At 36.8% G+C, this 14,802-nt stretch overlaps 2 protein-coding genes across 11 annotated transcripts in view; one reads left to right on the top strand and one right to left on the bottom strand.

The window, feature by feature from the left end:
- Rexo5 (RNA exonuclease 5) overlaps window positions 1-9,339 on the bottom strand; it is a 23,530-nt gene extending 14,191 nt beyond the window's left edge. For 3 of the 5 annotated variants that reach the window (XM_071605501.1, XM_071605504.1, XM_071605503.1), the window contains exons 1-7: window positions 8,705-8,788; window positions 8,398-8,539; window positions 6,640-6,752; window positions 5,545-5,671; window positions 4,464-4,560; window positions 1,789-1,932; window positions 585-673 (exon numbers count right to left, since the gene is read on the bottom strand). In XM_071605501.1, the coding sequence (XP_071461602.1) occupies window positions 585-673; window positions 1,789-1,932; window positions 4,464-4,560; window positions 5,545-5,671; window positions 6,640-6,752; window positions 8,398-8,535 (708 nt within the window). In that variant the 5' untranslated portion in view covers window positions 8,536-8,539; window positions 8,705-8,788. Of the gene's footprint in view, window positions 1-584; window positions 674-1,788; window positions 1,933-4,463; window positions 4,561-5,544; window positions 5,672-6,639; window positions 6,753-8,397; window positions 8,540-8,704; window positions 8,789-9,320 lie in introns of those variants that run through there. The other 2 variants (XM_071605502.1, XM_027940507.2) reach the window with 2 other exon arrangements.
- Eri2 (ERI1 exoribonuclease family member 2) overlaps window positions 8,896-14,802 on the top strand; it is a 9,266-nt gene continuing 3,359 nt past the window's right edge. Inside the window, exons 1-7 of one of the 6 annotated variants that reach the window (XM_071605505.1) lie at window positions 8,902-9,020; window positions 10,916-10,983; window positions 11,069-11,152; window positions 11,629-11,756; window positions 12,393-12,549; window positions 13,781-13,881; window positions 14,293-14,374. In XM_071605505.1, the coding sequence (XP_071461606.1) occupies window positions 8,920-9,020; window positions 10,916-10,983; window positions 11,069-11,152; window positions 11,629-11,756; window positions 12,393-12,549; window positions 13,781-13,881; window positions 14,293-14,374 (721 nt within the window). In that variant the 5' untranslated portion in view covers window positions 8,902-8,919. Of the gene's footprint in view, window positions 9,021-10,915; window positions 10,984-11,068; window positions 11,153-11,628; window positions 11,757-12,392; window positions 12,550-13,780; window positions 13,882-14,292; window positions 14,375-14,802 lie in introns of those variants that run through there. The other 5 variants (XM_027940859.3, XM_071605506.1, XM_071605507.1 and 2 more) reach the window with 5 other exon arrangements.

Here is a 14,802-nt window from a genome sequence, read left to right as displayed (position 1 = left end):
TTTTTTAAAATCCCAACTTCAAAGAGAGAAGCTGAGACTAAGAGAGGTTAGGGGACTTGTTCAAGGAGATATAGACACCAACAGCAAAGACAAAGACACACATCTTGATTGTGTCAAGACTCCAAAATATTACCTGTTAGCTACTCTAAGAATTAAAGAACATAAATGTTCCTGAGTACTGAAAGATGCACTTTGAAAGGAGTTACTAAAATTAGGCAAACCAAAACAGACAGTGCTAAAGCAGGAAAATCCTACTTCTAATCTTCAATGTGTAAATCTGAACCAAACCAAAATATTAAGGCAGAGTTTTCATAGCAACAACAATAAAATATCTGTTCAAATGACAGGTGTAAACCTCTAAATAATGTGTAAAGACTTACCTAAACAAAGCAACTAGCTGAAAAACTTACATATCTATTTTTCACAGATTCACATTTCCTAAAATATACATAAAAGGGCCTATTTTCAGCTATTTAAACTGAATACTGGAACTAAATGCATTCATTCACTAGTTTATTAGAAACTGTCTTATACTAACTTCCAGTTTCCAATATTCTAGCTCAAAAAAACCAAAGAGTACTTACCATTTCACAGTCAAGCCCAAAGAGAGGGCTGTTATCTGTTACAGATCCATTACATTTGGTAGTTATAAAGTTTTCACAGTCAGGAGAACCTATCAGGAAAAATAATATTTGCCTTTAGAAATAGAGATGGTAGTGAGGTGCAGTGGCCCAAGCCTGTACTGCTAGTGACCCAAGAGGTTAAGACAGGAGGATTTTTGTGGTGCTGGGGCCTAAACTCAGGGCCTTGTCCATGCAAGATAAGAACTCTACCAACTGAGCCATATCCCCAGCCCCAGGAGGATTCTCAAGTTCAATGCCATCCTTAACTTAGCCAGACCCTGTCTCAAAATTTTAAAAAGGGAGAATTGCGTGGGGAATGTAGCTCAGTGGTAAAGTACCCAAAGGTTCAATCTCCAACATAAGCATACATACATACACACACACACACACACAAAGACTAGAAATGGTAAACATCACTCTAGATTCATCCAGGCAAAAAAATATCAAATATATTTCCTAGGCACCTTCTCTATATTAAATAATTATAAGAAATCAAAATATGGTTTAGCCCAGAAAAGGCAACCCCAAATCTGAGATGCATTATACTTGCTACTCATCTATACATCAATGGCAATAATGCCAAAAAATTACTAAACAAACAACATGCTATGCACCTTTTATACACTAACTGACCTAGTCCTATGTAACTGACCAAGATTCTGAGCCTAGTCCTGCTCTATTAAAGAAATGAGGCATTAGGTATTAGAAAAATGTTAAAGACAGGGCTGGGGATGTGGCTCAAGAGGTTGCGCGGGACGCTGAGTTCGATCCTTAGCACCACATAAAAACCAAATAAAGATGTTGTGTCCACCGAAAACTGAAAAATATTAAAAAAAAATTTTCTCTCTCTCTCCTCTTTAAAAAAAAAAGAAAAATGTTAAAGACATATTGAGAAGGAATGAAAGAATATGGAATGAGAAAGAATGAAAGGCAATAAATATTAAATATTTAATGTTATTTAATATCATTTTCATACACTATCTTAAATAATCACTTTACCAATCATGGTTTATATCCCTTAATTTGAGAAACAATGCACTTCAAATATTTTCTTGTAAAATATGAAAAAGTAAAAATCTCCCATTTGGAAAGTAGCCAGAAAAATGAACTTTCAGCAACAGTACTTAAATAAACTGTACCAACATTAGATTACGTCTAAGCCAACCTTGTAATGGAAAGTTAAATGTTTTCATTTCCTCCTCTGTCAGAAGGCACTGGAGCAAGCCCACTTTTTTAGAGCCATACTTTTGAATGATAGGGTCATTCTGCAGGTTGATGTTAGGTTTTGTAATGGTAGACGGTAAAGATCCTAAAACAAAGAAATACAACAGAATGTATGTTAGGATATCTAAGAACCTTATGACACGCATCCTAACATTGTTGAAGACCCAGCCCCAGCTTTCAAGGGCAGCTGCTATCTAATACAGTTGTAATAATACAAAGAGAATAAATCCCAATGAAATATAAAAATAAAGGCTATAAAAGAAAAAGAATGAAGATTATGCTTTAGGCTCAAGTGGTCAGAGTTCAAGAGAGGAAAAGATAGAAGCTGAGTCCAAAGTGGAAAAGGCAGAATTCTGATACTGGTGTTAGTCCTGTATGTTATAGTGACTACACAATAGTCCATTTTAGCAAATCTACTCCATCTACTCAAACAGTCATCTACTATAGCTATCTACTCCAGTAGCACCATCCTACTCCTTAATTAGAAGCTTTTGGTGTTTGGGTTAAGGATGTGGACCTGGCTCAAGAAGAACTAATGTAAAGAATAACCAATAGTCTATAGATATTCCTTGTGGAAACATGATAAAATGGGACATTTTAGCAATGCTAATGGACTGCCTATCTTAAAAATTTTAACTAGAAAATATAGAGACTTGACCAATTAGAAGACAAAATAAAACACATAAGTTGATGTTATGAAAGGGATGGAGAACAGCTCTTAAAGCCAAAGTGTCATAAGCAGAAGAAGACATTCTAGGTAAGATAGAAATATATATAACTTGGCTTGGCAGTGACTAGACCACTAAGAAGAAAAGATCTGTAAGAGAGTGGAGTGTAAGAACCAAGACTGAATGAAAATGATGAAAGAAAGACCATCACATGTGCGTGCCAGGCCCAAAAGTTTGACCTCTGGTCATTCAGTAAGTAACTGGGAGCAAGAGAAAGTTCTTGAGAAGGGAAGCAATATAATAATTTAAGAAAGATCAACCTCCAATATTTGTGGGAAAATGCAGTAGAAAGACACTAGAAAAAAACGTTGTTGGGGAAAAAAATTATGACTCAGGTCTAGAGCAAGATGCTAGAAGGGATAGTGGAAAAGGACTAGACATAAATACAAGAAAAACTGGTACAGAATGGTGACAATAATTCAGTCAACAAAATACTTATAACTGTTTATCACATGCTCAGCATTGCTGTAGACACCAAGAATTCCAATGAACAATACCAACAAAATCTCCTATTGAACTTAAATGCTAGTGGGGAAGATGTATTAAATAAATATTAAATATTTAATACATCAGGTGGGGATAACAAATAGAGTGAAGTATAGGAGAGGAGGCGATAAGGATTAGCAAGGCATGAAAACTGTTTGTCATAAGGTCTCTGATAAAGTGACATCTGAATACAGATTTAATAAGGGAATAAGCCATGCAGGCTGGGGGACAGGGAGCTATAAAAACAAAAACAAAAAATGTAATTCTAAAATTCAAGACTGGTGTCTTCAAGAAGTGTACCAAGAGGAGATAGGACTTAAAAACAGGAGCTCATTATTTGGGGATGAGAAAAATTTTTTACCTATAAAAAATTTGGGGGGACAATGAAATATCCATTAACAATGTCCATCAGATAGATGAAAATCTAGAGATCATAGAAATCATCTATGAAGAAATCATCCATGAAGACTGATAAGTAAATCTATAGGACAAGGCATTACCCTGCCTCTCCAGCTTCATCTCTACCTCCTAGCCCCCTCAACATTCCCAGTTGCTATTCTTCAAATTTCTTTTTTCTATTTTTTCTTTCAAATTAAGATTTTTATTTGAGCCTAAAATCATGATGACTCATGATTTATTGAAATATTTAAAATACAGTGTATGTTAAATCAGACACAGCTTCAAATTAGATATGGGCATCTACTGGAGAAGGAAACAAAGGAAAGGTAGAAAATTAAAGATGTCGAGACGAAGGATAATAGGAAGCACTGTTCTTAAGGACATGTGAAGGAATCACTGGTTATTCTTCACTTTTTTTCATGTCCCTTCAGTGCAATTATACATTATTTAATTATTTTTGAACACATAAAATGTAACTGGACAATATTTATCTTTACTGTATGTATGCTCAAATAAGTTCTATTCTATCCTTCCACTCACCTCCATCCCCGCAAAACAGTTAGCTTAACTTGCTGGCAAGATATAATCCACATCTTGAAACACAGCTACTATGGATAATATACACTTTCAAGAAACTTTAATTGCTGAGTCTATAGCTCTTGCTGGAACTAGGAGCATCTATATTTCCCATTCATCACTCAAATAGTATTAGTAAGTGTTCCCAACATTAGTTAAAGGCAAAATCTTCCTCTTCCCCTGTATGCTAGTACACAGATCCAGTCATGGTTCAGAAATTATTCACAGTAATTCTTAAGACTCCAGTGTTAGTGATATCCGAGTATCCTTAGCTAGAGTTTCTGAGCTATGACCCTGGCAGTGGTTTCTATGTATAACCGCCCTACGTACCTGCGCAAAAAAAAAAAAAAGCCTTCTGACTCAGCTAGTCAAAATTCAGTTTTGTTGCCTGCATTAATACACTTGATAAACAGAGTCATAGTCATACCTTCGATGGTCTTAGGCAGATATCCAGCTGTTTCTTTATTTTGTAGCCCAATAATATCAGCTAGAAAATTAGATGATGGAGGAGGCAAGCGGAATTTCTGAAATTAAGATTTTTATAAAAATGTTTGAGAGCAGTTGAAATAGTATGAATGGTCTAGAACTTTGTTAGCTCAGTGCAATGAAAGGTCTAGACCTTAACTGTTTGTACTGTAAAATAAAATCCATTTCCTTAATATGGAAGTGACTTGGTAAACAAAGCTACATTAGTATTAATAACCACCTGCTGGAAATTTTGTCTTTCATGTTACACCTTGTAAAAAAAAAAAAAAAAAAGACAAACATTATACAAATGTACATTTTTGTATTTTCAAAGCTCTTCAATATTTATTATTTCACTGGACAGCATTTAAGGTAGTGAAAACAGATGATAATAGGATAAAGAGGGAGAGAGCTCTAGCCCTAAGTTTAACCTTCACTTTTTATAGCTGTAACTTGATCAAGTTACTCAGTTTCTTAGGTATAAAACAGGGATAAAAACTCTTATAGGATTATTGTACAATTAAAACTGATGAATGCCGTATGATTAATATAGAATTTAATATATAGGAAGTGCTTCATAAAATGCAGACTCAGGGAGATTAAATTAGAGTTAACCAAACACCTTCAGAAGTAAATAGATAAAAGAAGCCACTAGGGAATGAAGGCGGCTATGGGAAAATAGAGCACATGCCTTTTCAAGATGACAGCTGCTATTCAGTTCTGCATACCCTTCTAGGGGGGCCCAATCTTATGACTTTTTAAAGAGGTAAAAAATAAAGATTTTATATAAACTTTATAATCTGAAAATATCATACCCCAAATTAAATAGGACAATATCAATCTGGAAGATACAGACTATAATTTATAAGTAAGTGTAAGAAAATCAGAGAGAAATCTAATATCATTAACATGAGGCCTCTAACTCTCTATATTCCCTGCCATTTGTTAGGTTGTTATGAGGCATGTTTTCAGATACATGTATTAGTCTTTAAATGATATGACCTAACTCACCCCCCCTCTAATACAAAGTTTTCTTAACTTACGTGTTTGAAGGCTTTTCGGAGAAATCCAAACTCCAAATAGAACCTGTAGAAGTGTAGTTGACTCATCCCTTGAAGGATGACAACCACTATTCTCTTCAGTTGGCTTTGGTAAAGAAGCTGGCACCACCTATTAAAAAAAAAAAAAACATCAAATCAATACAGCTCAGAGTGATACTCTCAGTTTCAGGTATACTGAAGGGAAGTATGAAAAAATTAACAGGGATAGCTAATGGAATTTTTTATCACCCACTGACTTCCTGGAATTGGAAGTCATTATTACAGAGAACTCAAAAATCTCTTAAGACAAATACTTGTTTCATTCAAGTAAAATACCAACGGAAACACAAGGCTTTAAATTCACTATCCCATTAAGATTTGCTTTAAACCAGAACAAAGCTCATTTTATAAAGACTCATCCCAAGATCTCAACCTACATGCAGCCCCTCCTAAACCAAGTAATCAAATGACTGGCTTCCAGAAATTCAATTTTAGATAAATTGACAAACTAATAGTACAGTTTATTGATAAGGAAGGTGGCTTTTGAAGTATCTAGCCAATTTGTAACAACCTCCCCCAGTAAAATGCTGGTATTTAAAAATTTTAATTTTGTTGGTATAAAATTAATTGGTAATAATTTGTTGGTATAAAAACAATTTTCAAAAGATAAGTCATAAGATAATAATGGCATTGACTATCAGAATACCAAAATTCTCTTTGCTCTTTATTCATAAAACAAAATGACTGGAACTACTAACATATTATCAGGTTATTTCTATGGGTCTACACCATGGAGAAAGAAATAAAATATCTAAGGGAAGCAGGTCAGATAGGACACTGGAGCATACACACGTTATCTAAAGAGGAAAACCATTACTCAGCTTTGACAAATACTTGCCAAATGGAGAGACAGTCAGTTGCTAGATTTTTTAGTTTTTTAAAGACATCAAAAAATCTTGATTTAGAAATTCCCAAATTTAACTGATGGCAGCTATTACTAAAAAATTACATGAGGATACACGGAATAACAGATGTTGGTAAGCAGACATGGCCCTTTAGATACTAGTTTGAGACCGTTGATCTATACACATCTCATACCTGGGTTTCTCAATATCGGGTTTACCCAGAACTGCATACTTCAGCAACTCACATAACTGTTCATGGGTTACTTCACAGTTTTCAGCAATTAAAATGCTAGCCAATCGGGCTCTCTGCAAAGGGGCATAGCAAACCATGATGATCAAGAATGGCAATAAAGCAAGGCAAATAATCATTCTAGTTTCTCATTAGTTTTACAATCATAACTAAGAATTTTAATTAAAAATAAAGCCCTAAAATAAGCTGTGATATTATTATCATATTTAATAAACATTGTTATAGAACCTGAATTATACTTGGTTATGTTCTAAAAATATTAGGATGAATAAAATGCTTCATGCTCTCAAGGAGTCCATCCCACTAAGGAAAGAAAAATGACAGGTAATTACAACACAGCATGAGGAAGTGCTATTACAAATATGGGACCAAAAGTTTCAGTGACAGAAAAGCACTAGGGCTGGGCCTTGAAAATAAAATGTCTGTCGCATTGGAAAGAATATTGTGTCCAAACAGGTAATATGGTTTGACTAGGGCCAAGATTGCATGTTGCAGTTATCGTAGTGTGAGGGAAAGGACACAGCAACTAGATCATACTAAGCTAAGCAGTCAGCCAACAGGAAGTTCAATGAATCTCCCACCTCCTTAAGAAAACTTTGCACTTATATCTGGTTATCAAAGTAGTTCATGGTTGTCATGGTTGTTATTAAAGACTCAGAAAATAAGAAATAGGTAATAGATAATAGAAACACAATAGATAAATATGAAATCCATGTGTATGACTCATTTTTTTGTCTGGAAAGCATAATTGAGTGTAGGGGTCAGGAATTCAAACCTTGGGAATCATACTACCAGAGTTCAAATATCAAGTTCTATAATCTTGGACAAGTATCTTAATTTTTCCAAGTCTTACTTTCCTGTGAGTAAAGTATAATTCTATCCATGAGATTGCTAGTGCAGCATATTAAGTCTATGTGACATAAGTAAATAGGTAGTTATTGATAAATTTTCTCCCGTGGCCTTAAGCTAATATTGAGCATCTGTTAGCCAGATATAGTTCTGAACACTTAACATATGTTTAATCATTGAATTCAACTGTTTAAGTACTACACTTCTCATTTTATAATAAAGAAATGAACAGGTAATAGAACAATTAGAATACAGACTACAAGGCCCCAATTCTATTCATCTTTTTACTATCCATCCCCTATCATTTAATGTAATGAATCTTTCCCTATCATTTAATGAATAGCTTATTAGATAATAATCCCTAACAATTATTATCTATCTGGAAAAAAAATTCCATATTGATAACACTTACCTAAAAATTTTCAAGATAAATTCCTAGTCAAATAGAGCAGGTAGATCTTTTGATAAATATTGCTAACCAAATGTATGAGATTAAGGTAGAGATCTACGGTTAATGAAGAGTCTGAATGAAGTATGTTTGGCTGTCATCATTATTCCTCTACTGGAACGCGAACTGCAGGAGCGCAATTCCAATTGTGTGTTTCTGTGCACGAGGCTATTCCCAGAACTTCGAAAGCCTCCTGGCATCCTGAAGACCTCAGTTAAGTATGTGCGCCAGGCACTGTGCAAGTTTTAAAGAACAGCCCCCAAAGTGGAAAGCAGCACAATATCATTCTCACTTTACCGATCACAGAGCCCACTCAGCAAAGGCAATGGGAGGGTGAGGCGGATCCCGGTTCGAGACTCCGAAGGAGGCTGGAGTGAGGGGTCTGTAGGCTTCCCTTTGCTCACCTTGGGCTCGGGCTGCCTGTCCACGGGATCGGAACGGGATATCCTCGCCTCGGGGGTCCTGATCAGCTTGTTGGGGACCCGTCTCCTCTTCCTGCCCTTCCTGGGGAGCCTCCCGGTCTTCTCCTTCTCTGGCTCCATGATTCTGTGGGGAAAGACAAGCTACATCTGACAAACTCCGACGACCCCATTCCCTGGGACTCGAGGCGCCCCTCGTTCCCCACTTTACAGCGTTTTCCCCGTCGGCCCTCGGTAGCCAAGGTGCCAACGCGCCTCCCCTTCCCGCGGACTCGCCCACCACCGCGCGCACCAACCGTCCGCCTCCCGAGGCCGGATTCCAAACAGCTCCCTAACGCCGGCCACGCCGTCGGCCGCTGGCAAAGACGGAAGGGGGCGCCCCCTAGCGGCTTCTCCGCCTGAAACCACTCCCACAACCCCGAAGTCTCGGAAACGCCCGAGAAGCGACGAACGGAGCACCAGGCGCTGCGGCCGCCTCTGCCAACGCCGCCGCCTCAGCCGCGCCGGATGTTTGAACGGACCGGAAGTGGAAGTCAGTGGACTTCCGGCAGTTGGACGTCGGAGAACCCGGAGTGTTGGGAATGGCAACCAAGCGCCTGGCGCGGTAGGCTAGTGGGTTCTCCGCGGTGCCAGGGAGGGTGGTCGCTCTGGGTCCGGCGCAGGCATCCCGGGCAGGGCTGCGCTGCCGGCGTCCGCCGTGGCGGCCTCGGTTTTCCGCATTCTCGGCGTCCGGGATCTGCACGCTTTGAAAAGCTCCTGCCGGAACCTGGGTCTCCAGCCCCAGGCTGCGCTCCGCTAGGCGGAAAGGAGCCCGAGGAGCCCCGGCTTTCTCTTCTCCGTGGCCTGGAGCCTGCGTCTGCCCCTTGTAGCCTTGGGAAAAACCACGGGACGTGACAGCCCCGTGTAACCTGTTGGGAGGTCCCAGGCCGGCGCCAGTGCACCTATCATGCCGTTGGCCGCACGACTAACGAATGACCCAGTTAAAATGTGCAGGCTCTGAACTAGCGATCCTCCTGCCTCAGCCTCCGGAGTCGCTGGGATTACAGGCGTGCGCCACCGCGCCCGGCCAAAACGGTCCACTTGACAAATTACCCATTTTCTCATCTAAAAAATTTGGGGACCAAAAAAATGTCTGCCTCCTAGAGTTGCTGACTAAATGAGTTCACCATGTATGCTTAGTACCTGCTGTGTAGTAACAGTCAGTAAATGCTAGTTATTAGTTATTCCCAAATTCCTACCCTCACCTTCCACCTCTTAGCAGCAATAACAACAAAGCAAAAATACAAAACAGCACTACAACAGTTAAAAACTCTCCCTGCCCATCAGAGTCTCACCTGTACTTGAGTCCTTGTTGTGGAACGCTGTCCTGGTGTAGAAAGCTGTCCTTGTCTTGATGCCAATCCAGCAAGAGAAAATGGTCTTGAGAAGGAAAAAGGATGGTTTATTGATTTGCTAGCAAAGGAGAACCACTGAGACACCTGTCCTGAAGGACTGGGCCTATTGCCGGCCAGCAGGGGTCTATATACAACTGAATAGAAAGCCCGTTTCAATCCAGCATCATCCAGTCACAGCAATTATACACAGCTTAACTTAATTATCATCATCTTAATGGCTCGCTGGCCTCACCTCTCAACCATTCCTTCTGGCAAAATGCCAGGGGCCATTCTGACTCAGCTGTGGCTCTCCACAGCCCTGTGTTCATATTTTCTCAGAATTGTGCTGTATGCATAGCAAAGACTTGAAAAAGGAAAAAAAAAAAAGTGTAAGGACAAAAATAACTAAAGCTCTTCAGTGTTTCTGAACCCCTACAATCATGAGTTCCCCAACATTACTGTAAAATACAGGGAGCAGATAAAATTAACCTAAGTTTGCTAATATGTGCTTGAGGTCTATGTAGGTAAAATGACTACTAAAATCAAAAGAGGATGACAGCCCAGCCGCTCAGGAGGCTGAGACAGGAGGATCATGAGTTCAAAGCCAGCCTCAGCAACTTAGAGAGGCACTAAGCAACTCTGTGAGACCCTGTCTCAAAATAAAATATAAATATAAAAAAAAAAAAAGGATTACAGTACCAGAACCCAAGTCTTTTTATTTTTTATTTTTATTTTTTTAATTTGTTTTTGTTTGTTTTAATTAGTTACACATGACAGTACAATGATCTTGACATATCACATTTGAATCAAATGGGGGATAATTTCTCATTTTTCTGAGTGTACAGGTTGCACAATCTCACTGGTCATACAGTCACATATATACATACGGCAAAACTAGTGTCTATTTCATTTTGCTGTCCTTCCTATTCCCCTTCCCCTCCCCTAAGGAGACCCTCATCTTTATACAGATTATATGTATGATGATGTGAAGGGGGAAAAAAAAAAGTACCCAGGTCTTTCCTCCCAAAGTCTAGTTTCTCTTCCATCAGAACACATTAAGGAGTACTTTGCCATTTGCCCAGTAGTGTGAATGGGTTCATTGATCTTATTGGGTTGTTTTACATTTTTAGGCAGCTTGGATTAATTAGGAGAAAATCAATTGCACCAGCAAATGACAAACTAGGAAGAAGCAAATCCAGTAAGTAATGCTCTTAATTTCTTTACATTTTGTAGCCTGTACTTTCACCACTAGTGAAGCATAAGAACACCCTAATCTTTTGCAGAGCAGTTGTATGACTACTTAATTGTGATTGATTTTGAATCCACCTGCTGGAATGATGGGAAACACCACAATAGCCAGGAAATAAGTAAGTCTGGAATTCCAATAAATTCCAAACAAATTTAGCATTAAGGTAGTCATTTTAAAGTTTAGAGATATAAACCAGCCAATAGTTTAGGAGATGGTCTATGAATTGGTAGTTTTATATAAAACCTGTCTTTATTTAAAAACAACAAAATCCCAAATACCTAAATGTATCATTGTGTAAAATAATTGTTTTAGAATTATATACAAAACCTCAAATGCATAGAAACTAAAACAATTATTTCAACTTCCATATGGTCTTCATATTTAATTATGGAACTATAGAGATGAATATGATTTCAGTATTTTTATTTATGGTTTATTGTTACTTCATATCATACTCCTTTGGTCTCTTATTATGCTTTTATTGAAATTTATTGTTTAATAATTCTATTTTGACAATATATGTTTAATTTAAAATGAATATAGCATTGTTAAAACTTGTATATTCAAGTGTTGGTTGATAATTCTTTGATTTAGTTGAATTTCCAGCAGTATTGCTGAACACATTAACTGGAGAGATTGAATGCGAATTCCATGCTTATGTTCAGCCTCAAGAACATCCAATTCTTTCGGAATTTTGCATGGAGCTGACAGGCATAAAACAGGTATGATGCAAATTTTAAGATTCATAAATCAGTTTTAGAAAAAAAAAGTTGCTATAAAATATTTGGTTTTTCAATTACGTTGACATTTTCCTAGAATATAGGAAATATGACATTCCTAATTTAACATCTTTCTCTTGTTTCTGAAACAGTAAGGGTTTTATTGGGTGTTTAAAATACCATTTATTAAGTGTTAAGAGAAACAATGTCCTCTCCCAAAATCCACTGGGATGTTTAAAAATTAGAATTGTGTTATAAACATGACGATCAAGTCTGGCTCTACGGCTCAGTGGTAGAGTGCTTGCTGAGCATGTGGGAGTCCTGGATTTCAGTCCCCAGCATTGGAAGGGGAAAAAAACAAAGAAATGATCCTAAGGAAATGAAGTGACTCAAATTTATTTTATTTCTGTCACTCTGGATTTAATGATTATATTTCTGTCCAATTTTAGATTTATCAACCAAATTCTTATCTTGGTGAGTTCTAATCGTTAAAGAGCTCCTGTGTATCTTAACATTTTTTCACTGGATAAACTCTTTGCCAGTTAGAACCTCTTTGTTATATCCTCCCATATAATTACAATGTCTGCTTGATAATTATAGAATTTGATTGTTGAATTCAGATTTTGTGACTCTAATCAGGCTCAAGTTGATGAAGGAGCCCCTCTGAAGATTTGCTTATCTCAGTTCTGTAAATGGATTCATAAGATTCAGCAACAGAAGAAAATTGTTTTTGCTACTGGGGTTTCGGAGCCTTCTACTTCTGCAGCAAAATTGTGTGCATTTGTTACTTGGTCAGGTAAAAAATAATAATAATTGAGTTATTCCTATCAACCACAAATGGGTAGCATTATAACGATGTCAATCTTTTTTTTAATATATATTTTTTTAGTTAAACATGGGCACAGTATCTTCATTTTGTTTATTTATTTTTATGTGGTGCTAAGGATAGAACCCAAGGTCTCACACGTACGAGGTGAGCGCTCTGCCACTGAGCCACAACCCCAGCCCAACGATGAAAATCTTTATTGCTAATTTTCTACTTAGTAATCTAGAATTATACTTTTTTTTTTCTTTTTTTTGGTACAGGGGATTAAACTGAGGGGCACTTAACCACTGAGCTATATCCCCAGCCCTATTTTGTATTTTATTTAGAGACAGGGTCTCACTGAGTTGCATAGCGCCTCGCCATTGCTGAGGTTGGCTTTGAACTCGAGATCCTCCTGTGTCAGCTTCCCCAGCCACTGGGATTACAGGTATGCCACCACGCCCAGCTAGAATTATACTTCTTAACCTGGACCAGGAAAATAAATTCAAGTTCCTCACAGTGTTAACCAAGAAAAGTAAATTTGCTCATATCTTTAACATTATGATACTGGATACCTTAAAAATATAAGCATCAGCTTTTTGAATCTTTCAAGGTGTTCCTCTATGTTCTTCTGAATTCAGACAATGATTCATTGAAAACTCATTATGGTATTTTCTGTATCCTTGAATAAAGAGTCATGAGGTCACATCCTTTGCTTTTATGCATTGATCCTTACTAATATAGACATTAAGAAAAAAAAATGAACCATTTAACATAGGTCTTTGTATGACCATGATAAATTAATAATTAATTGCCATTAATTGTCATTGATAGCAGTATAGCACCCTTGATAAAACACAGATTGATAGTCATAGTTGGATTCAAGTTGCTATAAAATATTTAGTTTTTCAATTACTTTAACATTTTCCTAGAATATAAGAAATATGACGTTCCTAATTTAACATCTTGTTTCTGAAACAATAAGGGTTTTATTGGGTGTTTAAGAAATCATTTTGAAACTAAGTTACCAATGTAATTTCTTTAATAATAAGTTATGTAAAGGAATAAAAAGCATACATGTTATTATTTATTAGCATTATTAGTTATTAGAAGAGCAATTAAGCCTTACTGTACTATTTTATATCATCCTCCGTATTTATTTGTAAGTGGAAGGAAATTCTGACGTAAATAACTTTGTTCTGTTTTAATTTGCTTAATGAAGACTGGGACTTGGGGGTTTGCCTGGAGTATGAGTGTAAAAGAAAACAACTGTTAAAACCCGTGTTCTTAAATTCCTGGATTGATCTCAGAGCAACTTATAAGGTAAGGGTGAAAGGCAAGGGCATGTTCATTTTCCTTCTATTGAAAAATGATTACATTATTTCCCATACATGGTATTGGTATTTTCTTTGGGAATATTCATATAAATATGACTTTAAAAACAATACAATAGAAATAAGCATATTTCAGGGGCTGGGGATGTAGCTCAAGTGGTAGTGCACTCACCTAGCATGGGTGAGACACTGGGTTTGATTCTTGGCACCACATAAAAATAAAAATAAAGATATTGTGTCCACCTAAAAAAAAAAAACAAAACTGAAAAATAAATAAATATTTAAAAAAAGAAATAAGCATATTTAAAATTCAATAGAACTAAAATTATAAAAAGTGGTTACTATCTAGCCTTTCAAGTATTAATAATATTTTTAGCTATGTTTTCTTTGATTTGGTCAGCTTTTCTATAGAAGAAAGCCAAAAGGACTAAGCGGTGCCTTGCAGGAAGTGGGAATAGAATTCTCAGGACGAGAACATTCTGGTTTGTATAAGTGGCAAATCATTTTATTATGTAACTCAATTAAGTGTTGTAAAAAATTTTAATATAAACTTCATTTTTTGATAATGCCATTAATAACAAATATCCTTTAACCTAAAAGTTGCTCCTAATCTACACAATTCAAATTGTTTCTGTTTTTGGAGTTACCAATTTCATGAACTATTTAATGTAAAAATTGCCATCTAGTGGCTTTCTAGTTGCTAAAAAGAATGAAAAGAATTAATCAGTCAAATCAAATGGAGATGTTAAACAAGTACCCAAATGATACAGTGGATTAGTGAAAGAACTAAACAAGGCTATTCCCAAATCATGGTTCCTATAGAATGCCAGTTACATTTTTAGTAACTGAAACAAATTTTTACTTCCTACTCTGCAAATCTAGGAGATCTCTTTCATTGATAATGTGGCCA

Source organism: Marmota flaviventris, chromosome 19 (assembly GCF_047511675.1).
Source record: "Marmota flaviventris isolate mMarFla1 chromosome 19, mMarFla1.hap1, whole genome shotgun sequence".
Lineage (NCBI taxonomy): Eukaryota > Metazoa > Chordata > Mammalia > Rodentia > Sciuridae > Marmota > Marmota flaviventris.
This window is presented reverse-complemented; position numbering and strand designations above follow the sequence as displayed.